The 18,317-nt window shown below is 41.9% G+C and overlaps 1 protein-coding gene across 1 annotated transcript in view; it reads right to left on the reverse strand.

Annotated features, from left to right (window-relative positions):
• Positions 1–18,317, reverse strand: part of LOC144769650 (IgGFc-binding protein-like) — a 573,708-nt gene that overhangs the window by 122,194 nt on the left and 433,197 nt on the right. The window contains exons 14-15 of the mRNA XM_078653825.1: positions 15,551–16,146; positions 12,995–13,571 (exon numbers count right to left, since the gene is read on the reverse strand). Of these exons, the coding sequence (XP_078509951.1) occupies positions 12,995–13,571; positions 15,551–16,146 (1,173 nt within the window). The remainder of the gene's footprint in view (positions 1–12,994; positions 13,572–15,550; positions 16,147–18,317) is intronic.

The raw sequence follows: 18,317 nt of genomic DNA on the forward strand, positions 1-18,317 counted from the left end.
CGAGAGGGAAAAGAAAGAGTTTGTAAAACCGGCCACTATAAGGTACTTAACTCTCTTGGTATCTTGTGATAGGCCTTTTGACTTGCCCGAAGGCTACCTGTGTAGAAAGATGAGCAAATGGAACAGGAGCCTGCTGTTTCGGTTCAGGAATGGGAGCATTAAAAACCTATTATGCCTCCCAATAGGTTTTAACAGAAATTTAGAAAACCTAAACTGTCCCTGTAACCATGGCGGGAAACAATGCCTTTTACATTTTATGCTTTTTTGTGGTTTTTATGTAAAATATACTAAACATTTTTTAATGCCATATTTTCGTAAGACTGCTCAGCCTGATTTTAACCTAGCCTTTGGTGATTTACTGAGGTTGAGCTCTGATGAAGTAATTTTTAGAGTCAGTTGTTTTCTCAAAGCCGCCGTCCGCTCAAGAGTGTCATTGAACATGGCCTGAAAAGGTTTGCACTTCATTTGCTTAGTTTGCACATTGCTCATATTGCACAAGTATCTGCCCTTTGCACATATTATAGACATTAATTTTTGAACAGTTTTTAATTGTTGTGTATTCCATTGTGTGCCCTAAAATTTACTGATATTTTTATCCATGCCGATAATTGTAAACAATACATCATGCTGAATTATGTGATTTTAGTATGTGATTTTATTAGTTCTTTTTAAACAAAAAGACTGTGGTACTATGTGTTTTGGATGATTGTTGTGATTTTATGTACTTTTATGGATGTTATCTAAATCCGAATAAAGATCTTTGACTGACTGACTACTCAGCAAACAGATGGTCTCGCTCAGAGCCATTGCCAGATTAGTGGGAATATTGGCCTCCTCGATTCAGGCCATATTTCCAGGCACTCTTCACTACAGGGCCCTACAACGGCTAAAGATGCAACATCTCCAGAAGGGCTTGTCCTACACAGACTCCATTCTGTTGACTCAGCTTCAATGGTGGCTGGGCCACGTGGATGAGTGGAACGGCAGGGCGATATTTGGATCGCAACCAGAGCTAGTTATCGAGTCCGACGCCAGCCGCTGGGGCTGGAAAGCGTGTTGCGGAGACATCTCCACAGGCGGAAGATGGTCCCCGCAAGAGTTGTCACTACACATCAATTCCCCGAGCTCCTTGCGGGTTCTTTCGCAATTCGGAAGCTATCCCCGAAGCTGACATCTTGCTGCATCCTTCTCCACATGGACAATGTGTCAGCGGTGAGTTATATCAACAAGTTGGGAGGCACAAGGTTGTCTCTTCTTGTCAAGATAGCCAAGGGTTTTTGGCATTATTGCCTCAATCACCATATCTGGTGATTGCGGAGTACATCCCGGGCCAGTCCAATCAAGTGGCGGACTGGAATTCCAGACATCTCAGGGATAACAGCGACTGGAAGTTGCTCCCCAAAGTATTTCAGTGGCTTCAGAGCATTTGGGGCCCATTTCAGATTGACTTGTTTGCCTCCAGGCTCACTTGTCAAATTCCTCAGTTCTTCAGCAGGAGGTCAGATCGGATGGCAATGGCGACCGATGCGTTCCTTCAGGATTGGTTGGGCGCACTTCAGTACGCTTTTCCCCATTCCTCCTGATTCCCAGGGTGATGACACAGGTAATCAAACAACGGGCAGAGATAGTCCTAGTGACACCGTGGTGGACGTCTCAACCTTGGTTCCCAATGTTTGGTAAAGTGGAGTTGAGACCTTCCCAGTTTGCTCCCCATTTCAACAGTGTTGCTCCTGGGCCCTCTCAAGAAGCAACATCCAATGATTCTGGAGGGACGCCTCACGCTGATGGCATGGAGGCTTTCCGGCAACATGGGCACATGCCAGGAGTTTCAGACAAAGCTTCTAAATTCATCAGGCAGGCTTGGGCCCCTCAACTCGGAAACGTTACTCCTCGGTCTGGGAAAGCTGGGTGGATTGATGCCTGGAATGGCATTTGGATCCCGTGGGGGCAGAGTTACCCCAAGTGTTAAATTTTCTCTCGGATAAAGCTTATCGCTCGGTCAATAATTTCAGATCGGCCATTTCAGCGGGTCATGACCTGGTTGACGGAAAACCGGTTGGCATGCATTTGGTGGTATGCAAGCTTCTTAAAGGCATGCAAGTCGCCAACCCACCTAAACCCAAGCATACGGGGTTGTGGGATGTTTCCTTAGTCATTCCCTCATTCAATCACTGGCCTGCTAACAATCTCCTTTCTAGTTAACAGTTATCAGCCAAACTGGCTATGTTGTTATGCCTTTCTGCGTGTAGGCGTTCCTCGGATGTAAGAGCTCTCGACATTACAGTTAGAGTATTTACTCCAGAGGGAGTTTCTTTTACTATTACTGGACGCACTAAGACTCTTTCACGTAATATTGACTACATTGATTTTCCTGACAATGATAATTTATATGTGGTACAATGTTTAAAAGTCTATGAGGAATGTAAAAGTTCACTGATTGCCTTACAGAAACCATTTAAGCCAGTGGCGGCAGCCACTATTGCCAGATGGCTTCGATATATCATGCAAGAAAGCAGGTATTGACCTCCAAAGATTTGGAGCACATGCTGTCAGGGGCGCTATGGCCTCCAAGTCATATATGTTGGGTTCTAACATTCGAGAAATCATGCGTTGTGCTGATTGGTCTTCAGAATCAACATTCAAAACGTTTTATTACTAGCCGGTGGGAGATGTTACATCAGTGGTTTTTGGCAAGCGTTAAACTAGCATAATCTGAAGCCTCCGGACCTGTAATTGAATCAAAAATTTGCTAGCATTCGCGCAGAGAATTTTAATTTTATTAAGGACACGGAGGCGAGGATTATCCCACCCGGCTTTATCAGATAGTACTAAAGCTTACCCGCCCATGAATAATGTTATAACATGGTGTTGTAACTTATCACTTGGTTCCTCCCACTTCTCCATTTCCCCCCTCGCCTCCTTCCCACTTGGTATGGCCCGTGCTGTCACCTGAAGGCAGCAGTAGAATGTTGGTTTGCTACGATCCTGTCAAGCAGGGAGCACCTATGTTGAATTGAACTGATTAAACGTTCTGGAACCTTACAACGTGTGGACATCATTACTACATTTTTGGCGACGAAGGAAACGGAGCTGAGCCAGGGTCAGTGTGGTGCTCTCCCCTGGAATTGTGTGAGCTTGAACGAGGAATAAGAAAATATTAAGAAATGAATTGATGATTTACCTTGGGCGTTCGTGTGAAAATGAAATAGTAAAGAGAAGTAAGATCCAAGTATATGAGCTCTGGAAAAGGCGAAAGCTCGTGAGGTGAGCAGTTTAAGCTTAGTGAGGAGAGCTGAGCGGAGCGGGGAACGTATGTTTAATCGTTGACACCGTGTTTTGAAGTTTATAAAATGAGCCTTGGTGACTGAGTTGAAAAGTGAGCGAGGCAAGGGTACGAAGTGTTCTCTGTTCCCGCAAGTGATTTTGAGGTGAATCAACGCAATCAGCGTTCGAAGTGAAACTCTCTTCAGTTCATCAAAGCGCAGCCAAAGTTCCGTCATTATTCATAAAATTCTCCTCAAATCTACAGCGCAAACCCGATACCAAACTGGATAATGCATTGCCGCCGTGTGGCCATTTTAAGCATGAAAGCGCATGAAAATCTCCAGTAAGAATAGTGCAGCGCATGACAATTCAACCGTGTTACGGGAACGTGAGGCACAATTAGAGTGGCGGTTTCCCTCGTTGGTGTAACATGCCGGAAGGAAAGAAGTGTAACTCTCCTCAGTGTTATGCGTAGGAATGTAACTACACCGTAGTAGTAAAGCAGCATCAAAGAGTTTCGACTGAAGGGAATAAGAAGACCCGGAGCTTACGCACACGAGTTTCTGCAAAAGGCTTATGGGTGAGTCTTTGTGGCTGGGAGGAGGAGAAGTGAGCGGGGCAGGGAGCGATCTATTCTCTGAAACCGCATTTTGAATTTATGTGAAGCACGGCTGAGCGCGAGGGGGAGCAACTCTATGGAGAATTGAAAGATCACAAAGGCTGATTCGAATTGAAAATAAACAAGAGCAGAAGCAGCCAGGCGCATAGGAGAGCGTGTGGTGGTAAAGAGACTTTGAGTATTCAACATTAAAACACGCAGCGCAAGGTCAATGCTCATGGAACAATTACATTAAAAGCTGTGCATAATTGGTATCATAGCAGATGTTTTCCCTCTGAGATTTTAACTGAACAAGAGCGCGAATGTGCTTATTAAGAAAATAATAGAGGCTTCAAATAAATAACGCGACGAAGTGGAGCAACAAAAAAAAAAAGACATTAAAGTGTAATATTCGAAACTAAGGGAAGGAAAGGTGGAAGGTGACACTTTAAGCGTTTCAATTTAGTTTCCCCTCAGATCTCCAGCGTTCAGTCAAGAGCAAACGTCATAATGTAATTGCGTCTAAAGGCCATTTTGAGTGAGGAAGACACCGAGCAGGTTTGCAAATTAAACATGCGTGTTATGTCCTTAAGGGAATCTAATCCTAAATTGCACCAGTCGAGTGTATAAAGATTAAAAGGATATACAGGAATGAGTAAAAGTGAACTGTAGTTACAAGGTGAATAAAAGGTAGGAATTTCTGGAAACAAGTATATTTTGTCAAACTTCAAAGGAAAAGGGAATAATACAGGAAGTATAGGTAACCAAGCAACATAATATTGGTCTATCTTTGGAAATAGAATTTTTTTTTTTTGGGTTATCAGAAGTTTCGGAAGTAATTTGGTGAGGAGGAATCTTTTAGAGCTACTTAAGGTGAATGATAACTGTGCTCCAGAGAAATCACGCCATCGCGCTGGGTGGAATTGTGAGAATTTAGCTTACCTACTCTCTTCACCTATTGCGTGCATCGCTAATAACATAGTACCGTAAGAAACTTACTGATTGTGTTCTATAAATCTGGTTTTATAGCAAAATTAACATGGATATAAACAAAAGGTATAATTTATCACCACCGGAGCCATTTTTTGAAAGGGATGGTATTACTACAACTACAAGGGAAGAGTGGAAGGAATATTTTCGCAATTTTGTAGCAATAATAGAAAATGAGGAACAACCATTACTTCCAAATGAAAAGGTGGAAAAATTGTTGAATAGATTAGGTGCAGGAGGGGAAGAAGTCTACATTGAAAAGAAGGACCAGGAGGGAGCTGGAAGGAATGTTTGTGAAGAAGTTATGGAAAATACAGTGGATCATTATATGCAAGTGATGTCTCGTGATGTACAAAGATACGAAGTTATCAGGGATGACAAGGATGACAAAGTGGGGATGAACATGAGTAAAGTTAACCCTGTGTGTACTATCAACTTAGGAGGAAGTGAAATTGATATAGTCGCTGATTCTGTGTCACCTTATTCTACGGTGAGCACGAGTTTGTGGAAAAGTAAGTTAGCTGAAGCATTTGGATTTGAACTCAAAGAGACCAACATATCCCTTAAAACGTACATAGGTGATGACATTAACATAATATGGGGCAAAGAGTTGGAATTGAGATACAAGAAAAGAAGTACAAGGAAAACGATTTACATCACAGAAAATAAACCCTCCGATCTCGGAGAGGTGGAACAAAAGAAATTAAGAATAATGATATACCTAGAAAGTAATGAACACAGGAGTGATCTGGCGAGAAACAACAGTACACAAATAGCCTGGTTTGAGCGGTTAAACGAAAGGATACCACCATATAAGGTCGAGGTGGCATGGAAAGGAACTGCTTGGAGAGTGGAATGGGAAAAAAATGTGGTTATGGACAAACTCAAAGTAAAACATGGTACATATAAAGGACTAGAAAGGAGAAAGAATACAAGCAAGGAATCTGTGAAGGGAAAAAGTGAAGAAGTTAGGAAAAAAAAAATGAATTTGTTAGAAAAGGAAAATGTATGGTAACTCCAACTAAAGGAGTAAAGGAGGAAAAGTGTAATCCTATTCGACACAATTTTTGGAGAGAGTGGCATGAAATTATATGGAATGAGCCCATGTCCAGAGGTTCAGGTTCTGAGTATGGAAAGAGATCCGAAGTGGGAGGATGGTCAAGACCAGACAACGATGATGAAAAGGTGAATGAGGCCTGTAGTGTTACAAGGCGCAGACGCAGTGCGGTCTGGTCCAGGAAACTACCCAAGGAAAAGATCTTAAAGTTATTATCACTTAACTGGATGGAGGTGATGATACGAGGGAGAGAAGTCTGGAGCACAATAGTAAAAGAGTTCCCTGGGGTCTGGGAAGATTATGAGGAGACAGTGGAGGAGGGTAAAGAGGCTCACTATCAGGTTCAATGCCCACTCCTCGAAGTAAACTTATGAACTGACTGGTGGCTGACTGGTATAGCGGAAAAGCAGGAGTTCTAGGGATCAGTTGACCCTGCAGCATCCGCCTGGGCAGTCCATGTTTCCACGTTGGATTAAGGCCAGGACTTTGGGTTGGCCATCACAGAACTAATAACTCTCGTTGACAGTAATACCACCTGTGAAATTTGAACTGAGGATAACTAGAAGTCTGACTTTGGGTTGGCCATCACAGAACTAATAACCCTTGTTGACAGTAATACCACCTGTGAAATTTTAACTGAGTATAACTAGAAGTCAGAAGTGTTGGCCTCTTAGGCGATGACAATGGGGTAGTGATCTCTCACCAGTGTCCACATTATTTCCTTGAGGACAGACACTTGTATTATTAGGAGCATGATGACTTACAGTTACTTGTTAAGAATTTAGGGGCTCGGGGTGGACTGGAAGTTGGGGTGTCCAGCCCACGCATTACCCTTCACTATCGGATATAACCGGGAGAGTAAGGGGATTCAGAGTCACTTACCGGTTGGTAGGAACGGGGGGGGCAGAGAAGATAATGTCTCAGGCAACCTCCCTCCCGTCTCTGTATTTCTCCACCCCGTCCTTACATAGACAGTTTTTCTTGTTTAAAGTGTCTCTCTGCCAGCTTTGGTAGAGGCCATGGATTCATCCTTCTAGATTGACCCAGGTGCTTACCGGGGCTAAGGTCTTCTGTGCAGGACCCTCTGTTATGCTTGTAAGCGCATTTGTAGTTATCTCTTCCCTCTATGCTCATTTGTCTTTCTCTCTCTTACTCTCTCTCTTTCTCTCTTTCTCTCTTTCTCTCCCTTTTCCCCGCTCCTTCCTTTTCTCCACCCCGCTCCTATTTACATTTGTCCCCTGGTGGTCTCCCTAGGGAGGATGATGTGTTGTAACTTATCACTTGGTTCCTCCCACTTCTCCCTTTTCCCCCCTCGCCTCCTTCCCATTTGGTATGGCCCATGCTGTCACCTGAAGGCAGCAGTAGAATGTTGGTTTGTTACGATCCTGTCAAGCAGGGAGCACCTATGTTGAATTGAACTGATTAAACGTTCTGGAACCTTACAACGTGTGGACATCATTACTTGGTTTTTGTTATACAGTGGTTACAGGTTTTTCATTTTCCTTTGTTTCAGGATCGGATAAGAAGTCTGATTGGAAGATGGATGCTCTCAAGAGTTTATGTTCAAAGGATTCTTGGTTTTCTTCCACGTTGGAGGATGTAATGGACCTGTTCACGTTATTCTTGGACGTATGTTCCCTGCAATAAAAGAGGATAATGGGACTGTGCTGACGGCTCTTATGGGCTGTGGAGGCGTGGCTTATGAGAAAGCATCATGGGCAATGTAGTTAATGTAAACTAATGGTATGTTTTTATTGGCTACTGTGATTTTGCAGTAAAGAATAGAAAAGCATAGTCCTTAATAGAATTGAAAATTCTTGGCGCGAATGCTAGCAAATGTTTGATTCTTAAACCAGTATTTCCGAGATTTGTAATCATTAGCAAGAGCTTTATAGCAATGTAACAAGTTCTGTGTTGTATCTGGTATTTACCAGGGAGACTACAATTCCCATTCAGATGACTCAGGACGCCTGATACGTAATCACGTGACAGGCGCCGTACACGGAAGTATTGTAGGGGTCCACGTGAGGCTAGCGCCGATACCTCCCCTACAGCTCTGCACAAGCCAGAGGTACCGATGGTCAGATAAGCGAGACAGCGAGGTGTCCCTCAAAAATCTGTTCGCTAAGTACTGTATGCATGGAATGAGAGCTTAGCCCGCTCTCAGTTAGAAATGTGGTGCACTGAATGAAAGAGGTTATAACAGCCTGCACGCTCGCAGTTAGAGACGTGGCGCGCATTGCGAATACAAGTTATAGCAGACTGTGTTTCCGGCAATAACGCTTTGGCATTACCTTTATATTAGAGAGCTTGTGTACATCTTAATACTTGGTCAAAATATTGCATATGTTAACATTTGAGCAATACTGGTATTACTGAGGCTAGCACACTTATAGTTGGATACGAGGCTTGCTAAGTGACAGGACTAGTATAAACCTGAAAGAACATCCGGCATCTGCATGCCCGATGTTTCTGCATGGATATACTATTTTCTTAGTTCAACTCAGAGCTCTAAACATTTGGATAGAGCTCAGTCCCTTCTTACCCTTGAGTCACATACTCTTGCCTGTTGATATGTCTGATATATAATATTACCAGGGTTTAGTTTGATGCTGTTTTTGTACTTGTCTGGAGCAATGTGTAGTTGTGACATGGTTTTAATTCATTTTACTACAGAGAACCTGGGATGGTTAAACCCAGGAGGCATATGAGTATGATGGGACTCAGAACATTTTTTTTCCCTGTTTTATTTTCTCTACAGAGTGGGGCCTCATTTCCCTGAGCAGTTGCCAGGTGAGGTGGGGTGTCCTCCTCACAGTGTACGGGTAAGACACACTTGACTTTCCAAGTAACTAGATGATAATTGGAATGTCACTAGTATATGAGATATACCCAGAGTTACGTGGCTTTGTAGGTATGTGACCAATTATTTCTCCTTCTCCAGATGCTAACAGAATTCCCTATACAGATGAGGACATAAAAACCTACTGATACAGGTTACATTGTTGTAATTGTTTCAACCTTGTTTTTATTATTTGTTTTTTCACTGATGGCATAATTTACACAGAAGCAATATATGTTTTGAACAGTCCTGAAGAAAGCCTAGGATTAATCTAATCCAAGTGGCTGAACATATAGACATACCTTTCAATACGGACTGTTATTATGTTAAAACTGTTGTTGCACTGTTTTTAATATGGGCACTAGGAGATACCTATTAAAGTTTTTTCTCCTTCTGTTCATTTTTAATTCACTTTTCCCACTTATGTGCACTGCTTCCATCACTCCTTAACAAAACACCTCTTCACATCTAGCAGATCGGATAAGAGCGCGCGATCGCGCAATTAGAGTTAGTAAAAACATCCATGAGCTCCCCTTCTTATTGTAAGGGTTATAGCCCTTGGCGCCACTAGCATGTCGCTTGGAGGAGAGCCAGATGATGAAACATGTCACCTTGGTGAGTGATAGGAATCCGTCCTCCTGAAAGTATTGCCCAGACCTAAGTACTGGTCATTCATTATAGTGTCACGTCTTGCTAAGCTTAGTGTAGTTCTGAATTTGAATAGACCCGTGGATACTTTAGTCATGCCAGGGTTTAGCCTCCTGGTAGAAAAATGATCAACCTCCGGTTCTGCTTCTGTGTATGCAGGGCGTGCATGCGAGTGAGAGTGATGCTGAGCGAGATTGTTGAGTGGGTTGTTTGAACTGGGAAGCCGGCGATTAATGAAGATGTAATTTCTGTTTTTTAGTATGTGCTCGATGAAGAGCATTTTTAACTGCACTCTTGTATTTCATGCTGGTATGCATTTTAATTGAGGACCAGAGTTATATTGTTAAACAAATTTAGTCTGTGTGTCCTGCTTGTATTACTTTATTGATTATTTTCAGTGCTCTTGTATGTCGTGCTGAAATAGACACTTAGCATTTATATTACAAAGTTCAACTCTGCTGTTTATTCCTATTTCCTGAATGTCTAAATCTCTATCTGCTCTGCGTATATATCTCTGTGGCTGTGGATCTATCTCTCTATCTATCTATCTATCTATCTATCTATCTATCTATCTATCTATCTATCTATCTATCTATCTATCTATCTATCTATCTATCTATCTATCTATCTATCTATCTATCTATCTATCTATCTATCTATCTATCTATCTATCTATCTATCTATCTATCTATCTACTTGTCTCTTGGTCTACCTACCTTGCTGTCTATCTGTCTACCTGTCTCCCTGTCTGCTCTTTGTGTTTTTCTATTACCTATCTGTATGTCTAACTCTCTATCTGCTCTTTTGTAGTGCCAGCGGCTCTCCCATATATTGAGACCAAGTGATGACCTTTGACTACCATTGTTTTAATTGAATTTAAGCATTTTACTTCACTTTGCACTTGCTTTTTGTGTCTCCTTGTAACTCCAAATGTTTGCATGTTACAGCCTTGCCTGGAACAGAACATGTGGGATCTGTGTTTACAAGCATGAGTGAGAAAAGGTCTTTAACCCCTTCCATGCTCATGACGAGCTCAGCTCGTCATGAGGCACACTGGAGCTGTGCTTATGACGAGCTGAGCTGGTCAAGCATTAAGGGGATTACGGATTTCCAGCACAGGAGGGGAAAATCCATAGCAGACAAGGTGTTAATGTACTTGGAGTGCAGTGTTATAGACAGTGGTGTCCAAATGTGCTTTGTGTTGTACATTGGGAAAGTAAGCATGCAGGGCTATAGGCAGCAGTACACAAATGTGCATTATGGTGTACAATGGGAAGTTTTATGACATTTTTACTATTGGCTTTCACATGCTCTAATGCCATCTTGAATTCGGACTCCTTCTAGCTTTAACTTTGCACACACAAGCAGGCCCCCAGATCACTCATTTTGTTTAGGCTATTCACTTTCAATATTATTTTCTGTACTTTTGTTTTCTCTACTTTCTCAAGCTTCAATAAGGTAAGGGGTTGGAACCTGTGGGAATGCAGAAGAATACTTAAGAATTTCTTTGCCTTTGGAATGATTTTGGGGGATCGGCCAACTCCAGTAAGTTTCCTTGGAACAGAGGAGGTCTTCTTGGAAACTTCTAGTGCATTAAGTTTATGAAACCGGGTTCTGTTCACTTGGAAAGGGGGATTTTGTTTTGACCTGAAAGGACAGATGTGTCTTTTTCAGTGTAGCAGTTCCCGGCTTGCTGAGTCTCTTGACCGCAGCTATGTTTCACCCAGTCTGGTGTGTGCTAAGATGAAGTTATTGCAAACAGTGATGTATTTTCTCAGACTATTAGCATTGTGGTGTGCGAGTGTGTCTGTGTGCACATTCCAATCTCTAGTGGTTTAATCATCTGATGTATTCAGTGTATATATCTTTTTATCTTTTCATGCTTTCCTTTGATACCCTGTGTCTGACTACTTGTATTTAACAGTGACTATTTCTTGCAGTGATATTATCGTTATTATCTGCTTGCATTTTATCCCAGGCTTTTAACAGATGCATTTGCTTACTTGTAAGTGTGTTAATATTGCTTGCACACACACACACACACACACAAACACACATATATACAGTGGCATAGGGTTTCATTTGACATCTGGGAAAGCCTTTCTGTTAGAGAGTGTTGCACAAATAAATCCTTACGCTTTATTCTGAAAACTGTCTTTTGTGCCTCAGCTTATGAGAGTGAAGGTCCTTTCAAGGTGTTTTGTTGCTTTGCCGTGTCTGGGTCTCCATGGGAAAGTGCTGTCATTATATTATTTGGGAGTGCAAAGCAACACATCTGTCTAACTCTGTCTAGTCTGTCTGTCTAAAACTCTGTCTGCTCTGTCAAACTCTTTGTCTGATTTATATATCTACCTATCTATCTACCTATCTAGCTATCTATCTATCTACACATCTATATTTGCAAACCTGTCTACATATCTATATATCTTGCCAACTATCTCTATCTCAGCAATCTTGATGATGTATGGAAATCAAGCTGTTTGTCTGTCTGTCTGTTTGTCTGTCAGTCTATCCATCTATCTCTGGATGGCTATCTCTCTATACAACCCTCTCTATCTGTCTTTACAAACCTCAAATGTTTCCTAACTTTTTAATGATTCTGTTCTATGTGTAATAAAGATTTATAAAAATTTAGAAGAAAAGCCATGAGCAAAGAGGCTGGCCCAGAATCCAATGGCAGACCAATTGGTTTTTTTTAGGTCTGGTGTTATCCAAGACCTTATAATTTTATAAAATTATGTGTGTAACATAGTTATATAGTATTTCAGCCACACCTCATCTATTGGTCTTTTTCCGTGTCGTACACATTTTTCTTCCTCCACCTCCAGCATGCATCTTGGCCGACTCCTCCGTGAGTTATGACATGCTGCCTTTTTAAAAAGAGAACTTCCACACACAAACTAGTTTTCTTCGGTGCAAGGGACTACTACAGTAATTAGTAATGTGCGCTTTTTGCAGACCAAGAAATGTTTTGGCCTTCAAACTTTTTTTTAAGTGATGGGGGCCTCACCAGCTTATCAAAGAATAAAAGGTGTTGCAAATGACACGACATAAAAAAAAATTGCTTAAGTGAAAACGTTGGCAACCTGCACCAGATCTTTTGGCTCTGCAATGCTTGTTTTTATTTTAACTCATTATGCCCTTTTTCCGTTGGGCTTCTAATGCCATTATGGTATACTCACGTTCAGAGATGTTGCCATGTGTTCGATATCCTCTTTTATGTGCTACCATTAATACCAAGAGAATATTTGGGACTTGACTTCACCAGCAATTTCAGTCTGCCACTTTGGGCTTCACCACAAGGTGCAGCAATCTACTTGATGAGGAAAGAGCAAATTTTGGTGACAGTCACCAGAATCTGCCCTGGGCTCTGCCACTGCTACTCCTGTAACAATTTATCTTTGTTCAAAACAACGTTTATCATGTCTCTGTGTAGTTTTTACAACTTTTCAGGGTTCTAGGCTTTTTTTTTTACTTATCTACATTTTCATTTTGTTAAAACCACATAACACTCTGTCAGAAGCGGCAATAGATAAATACATCTTCATGCTCCCAATCATTTAGCAGGTTTTTACTCCTCTTATAGATAACTTACGGCAGAATGTGGCGGTCCGCCATGGTGCAATGGTAATCCCCGCAGCTTGGCATGCCGCTGCATACGCCTGGAGGCTCTTACAAAGCATGTCTCCTACTCCTACTAAGCCCACAGAACACAAGTCGTATGTGCAGTGGTTGTAGTAGTCAAAGGGGCTCACTGTATTGTGGCAGTTTTTGAAAGGTCCATTTGTGTCGGTGATCATCCCACAGGAATTCAAGGCCATGTACGGTGCTATCTGGGTTGGGCCACAAATTGGACAAGAGCCCCCACAGCCATCTCTGCACATGGCTCCGAAAATCGGTACTTTCCACTCGGCGCCGAAAACATTCACATCTGTGGTAATCTGTTTATCTGGCAGCTGGAACTCATCTCCGGTATTTCCATTGAAGTTGCCACACAGACCTCCTAGTTTCCCCTTGTAGGTGCTCGGGACGCTGATCATCACATAATAGACAGTGTCGTAAAGTACGGTCAGACCAAAATCAGTCTGGAGAACAATGTGTATGCCCTCCTGGTTGATCCATATTGTGCCGTCATTGAGGGTTAGTGGTAAATTGTTCATTTCTCCGTCGACCTGTCAATAAAGAAAACAAACAGTGATGAAGGGTTAGAAAACTGGACCTGCCTTGTCACTTTTGTCTCATCAGTGTGCAGTCTGTGTGATGACAAGTGGAGTTCTTGACATCATGCATAGTGTGCACCGCACAGCTTCTGACACTCATTTTGAAGGGTTGGTAGTAGTGCGCGGCACTTTTGGCAGCTTGCCTACTTCTGACCAGGGTACACTTTGCATGAACATTGAGCCCCCCCCCTCCCTCCAGTGTTTTGAGGTGGCTCAACCAGACATGGTGGCAGAACAGCCAATTTAGAGAGATTTTTCCACCTCAGTGTATACTGAACTTGCCTCAAAGAACAACTTCCATCGTGCTGAATCATCAGGAAAAGGTATGTATGGTGTCCCTAAGAATACAAGGTGCAACCCCCTGCGAGTAAGGGAGACTGCTAGGGAGGTGTTAATAATGAGGTCCCGACACAAATGTAAAAATATCACTACTTCCCAGGTAGAGATCATAAAACAGTCACACTTTCAACCACTCACTACCTTTTCAGGGATTGGCAGTCTACAGCCATGGGGTAAAATCCCCTGTTACCCTAAGTAACAGTAACAGTAACAGTAACAGTGACAGCCATGTAAATAAAATTGTAGGGAAGTGCTTTGGGATCATGAAAACTCTCAACCGTACCCTGGACCTCCTCCCCTTGGAGGCCAGGCGCACCATGACTCAGGCCCTAGTAACCTCTCGCATGGACTATGGCAATGTACTTCTTCTTGGTACTTCGGAAAAGAACGTCAGGAGATTGCAGGTGCTACAAAACTCAGCAGCACGGCTAGTATTGAGACTACCCAGAAGAGTTGCTTCTAAGCCCACCTTGGCAACCCTTCACTGGCTGCCTATTAGAAAGAGAATTCTTTTTAAAGCACTTCTTTTTTGCTATAGAATTATCTCTCATAAAGCACCGTCCTACTTGTCTGACCTAGCTGTTCCGTACGAGCCTAACAGAGCACTTCGCTCGATGGGAAAGGGCCTCCTCATGATCCCCCGTATAAAAAAATCCAGAATGGGAGGTCGGTCTTTCCGTTCCCTGGCAGCAATCAAATGGAACACCCTTCCCATCAATATTAGGCTAGCAAATAATGAAGCCACTTTCAGAAAACTACTACAAACGTATCTATTTGCCCTTTAGGCTCTTCCCCTCCTTTGATCTCTGACCTTTTTCCTCAGCGCGGGGATACGCCGGGAGGCGTCACCAGGCGCTTTATAAAAAAAAAAAAAAAAGTAAATTCAAAATTACTCAATGTGTTTAATATAGCCGCATTGTAGTTCTCGAGCACCATGGTACAATCTTTAGACCAATCTTTTGCGACATTGAGGTGGCATGAAATAGACTGAGAGGTCACTTGCATCTGACAGGTATACTTAAGAGGATCTCGCTCCTCATGGGCAAGCTTGGCGTTGAGAGTATACAGTATGTCCTCAAGGGAGTGTGACAACAGACAAAACGCAAGGCATTTCTACTGGAAAGTAACTTTTTCTTCTGTTTATAACAACATGATGCTCTCGCAGTCCTATTGTTGAAACATGACATTTTTTGCAGTTGGAATACTGAAGCATTGTGCTCATAAATACAACCATTAACATCAGGCCTGATGTCGTCTTTCATTGTTGGAATTGTACCCTGTTTGAAGTCAGGGGAAACCCCGCCAAGCATGCCAGGTCTAACATCCCCCTTCGAAATTACTATTCATAATCATCATCTTTTAAATGAATCCCCTCCTAAAGGTCTGGGTTAATGAATGTAAATGAGGCTGGCATTAAGTCTATCTTTTTGTTCATAGGGGATGCCCACTAGCGGTTTGGGCTGAACTTACACATTTTTATGGTAGTTTTAATGCTAATGTGCATATGATTGGTCCATGTCTTTAACATCACAGGCGAACTAAAACATGGAAAGGTGCCTTATAAGCTTACTTTGATGCTGTTGCAGACTCACCTTGACTTTCCACTGTATCCCTCTTTCGATGATGATAGTATACCCATATACATACACAGCCACCATCCTGGTAACAGCCACATTGCCGCTACCAAAGCTTTCATTTTCGGCTACAACTGAGAATGCCCGCAGTCTTGAGTCTTCTTCGGTTAGTTTGGTCAGTATGTATGTGCAGGTGCCTTGGAAGTCAAAGGACAGGTTATCAAATGAAATGAGGTGAGGATCACCGGATGCAACGCATTTTCCAAAGCTGATTGGTTGACATCCCTGGATGCCGTTCACCACCTTGCACTGTTCATTGGCATCACAGAGGACATTAATGCAGGTCACAACTCCATTTTCACCGCACGTGCAGCGATCCTTGCATAAACTGCTTGGATAGAACTCTTGCCCCCTCTTGTAATACTGTTCATTGTACACACACCCACATTGTGCGATTGGCACACATTTGTCTCCACTCAAGATGAAGCCATTGTTGCAAAAGCATCCTTCTGTACAGGGTGCATCGCAGCCTACTGGAGCGGCAAGACCATAGCAGGTGACAGGGCATCCATTACCACATAACTCGTAGTGCATATTCACGGGGCAAGAAGGAGCTGAGAGGAAAAAAAACATGGTGTAAAACAATTGCAAAAAAGTAATAAAATGTTGTGAGCACTCAGAGAAAAAGCAACATGTACTATCGAGTACATCTGTAAGCAGAAATAAGATGTAAGTAGTACATTGAGAAAAGATATTAACATACAATCAGCACATTGAGAAAAGATAATGCCATGTAAAAACATCAGTAAAAAGTAAGATTATGAAGTAAGAACTTTTTTAGAAAGTTATTACATGTTTTAAGTATGTGGAGAAAAGGAAGTATGCATACGTATATGTGTCAGTAAAATACATTATTAAGCACATTGATAAAAGATCCTCTTAAATTGTGAGTGCATGGACAAAAAGTAAAAACGTTGAAGTATATTGAGAAAATACGTTATATTTAGTAAATGCGTTGAGAAAATGAAGCTCTAGTACACCGCTGAAAATAAATCACGTAAATAGACACAAAGAATAATGTGCTTAAGTTCAGAAAACAATGACATGGTGTAAGTATGTTGTGAAAAAGTAATATTATTCTGTGGATACATTAAGAACAAGTAACACGATGTAAACACACTGAGAGAAAACATTAATATCTTGTAATTACATAGAAACATTGCGACTGTGCTGTAAGTACATGGAGACAGTAGGAAAGCATGTTGTAACTTCACAGAGGACAAGCATATGCAATGCAAAAGGTCTCGCATTAGGAAAATTTGATCTATTGGTATTGTAAATGGCAATTTTTTTTATTTCTGTGTTGGTTTTGAAAATAGCTAAATTAATAGCCTTGTCATTTACAATGCCAATAGTTTTAACTTTCGCAAATGTGACACCTATAGCATTTGTAATGCAATATGTGTTGTTTTTACGTGACTTAGATGTATTGCTATTACAAATAACAATGGCTTTTACATTTTTTAAATAATACTTAAATAAAAGTTATACTAATTTATAATAGCAATAGCTTAAACTTTTGTAAATAACGTTTGTGAAGATTGTGTTCAGTGTATTTTATTGTGACCAAAATCCAAGATGAGAAGTGAAATTTTAACATCTTTCTGTGACATTTGTAATAAAGCTTGAAACATTGAGAGAACATATTTGAACCAGCTGTTGTTGAATGGTTGCACAGATTGATGCTGTAATGTTGTGGTGGCGACGAGTGATGCTGTGGCGTGAAGTGATGCTGTGGTAGCGCATAGTGATGTTGTGGGCCCCTGGGTGATGCTGTGGTGGTGCTGAGTGGTGCTGAGTGATGCTGAGTGGTGCTGAGTGATGCTGTGGTGGTGCTGAGTGGTGCTGTGATTGTGCTGAGTGATGCTGTGGTGGAGCTGAGTGGTGCTGTGGTGGTGCTGTGGTGGTGCTGAGTGATAATGTGGTGGTGCTGAGTGGTGCTGAGTGACGCTGTGGTGGTGCTGAGTGGTGCTGTGGTGGTGCTGAATGATAATGTGGTGGTGCTGAGTGCTAATGTGGTGGTGCTGAGTGAAAATGTGGTGGTGCTTAGTGATGCTGGGGTAGCACTGAGTGATAATGTGGTGGTGCTGAGTGACAATGTTTGTACGGAGCAACAATTATAAGGTAGTGAGAGAGACAAGAAAAATACTAGCTATTTACAGTGAAAGGTACAGACCTAGTAGATTAATAAGTAGAGTAAGCAGGAGGTACTGCAGCACATGTCTGTGAGCGACGAGCAGCGGCGTACACCAAGAAATTTTAAATTGTGCTTACAAGTATTTTTTAAACATACTATAGTGTAACATTTATGACATCTTTGTTATCACCAAAAATGTCCCTTACCTGAGTCACCAGCAATGAACAGTCGCTTTTGTAAAACCAACCTCATCCAACGGTAAAAAAAGGAAATATTTTGCTTTAGTAGTATGCAGGTTTAAAGAGGAACCGGAGTCGAAAATTCCCAAAAGAGTAAACACAAAGTTGGCAATGAAATAGAGTCACTAGCAATGAACTGGCGCTTTTGTAAATCCTACGGTTAGAACAAGACTCAGAGATTGAGTTGTTTTTTTGATGGAGTGAGATGAAGCCAATCCAAAGTTAAGGGATAAAATTGGAAAGAAGAGTCATCAGGACCAAGGAGAAGGATCTCAATTAGAAGCAGGGCCTTGGAATAGGACCTCTTTCTTTGGACCACTGAACCAGGGCTAATGAAGCAGTATCCATC

This window comes from Lissotriton helveticus, chromosome 7 (assembly GCF_964261635.1).
Source record: "Lissotriton helveticus chromosome 7, aLisHel1.1, whole genome shotgun sequence".
NCBI lineage: Eukaryota > Metazoa > Chordata > Amphibia > Caudata > Salamandridae > Lissotriton > Lissotriton helveticus.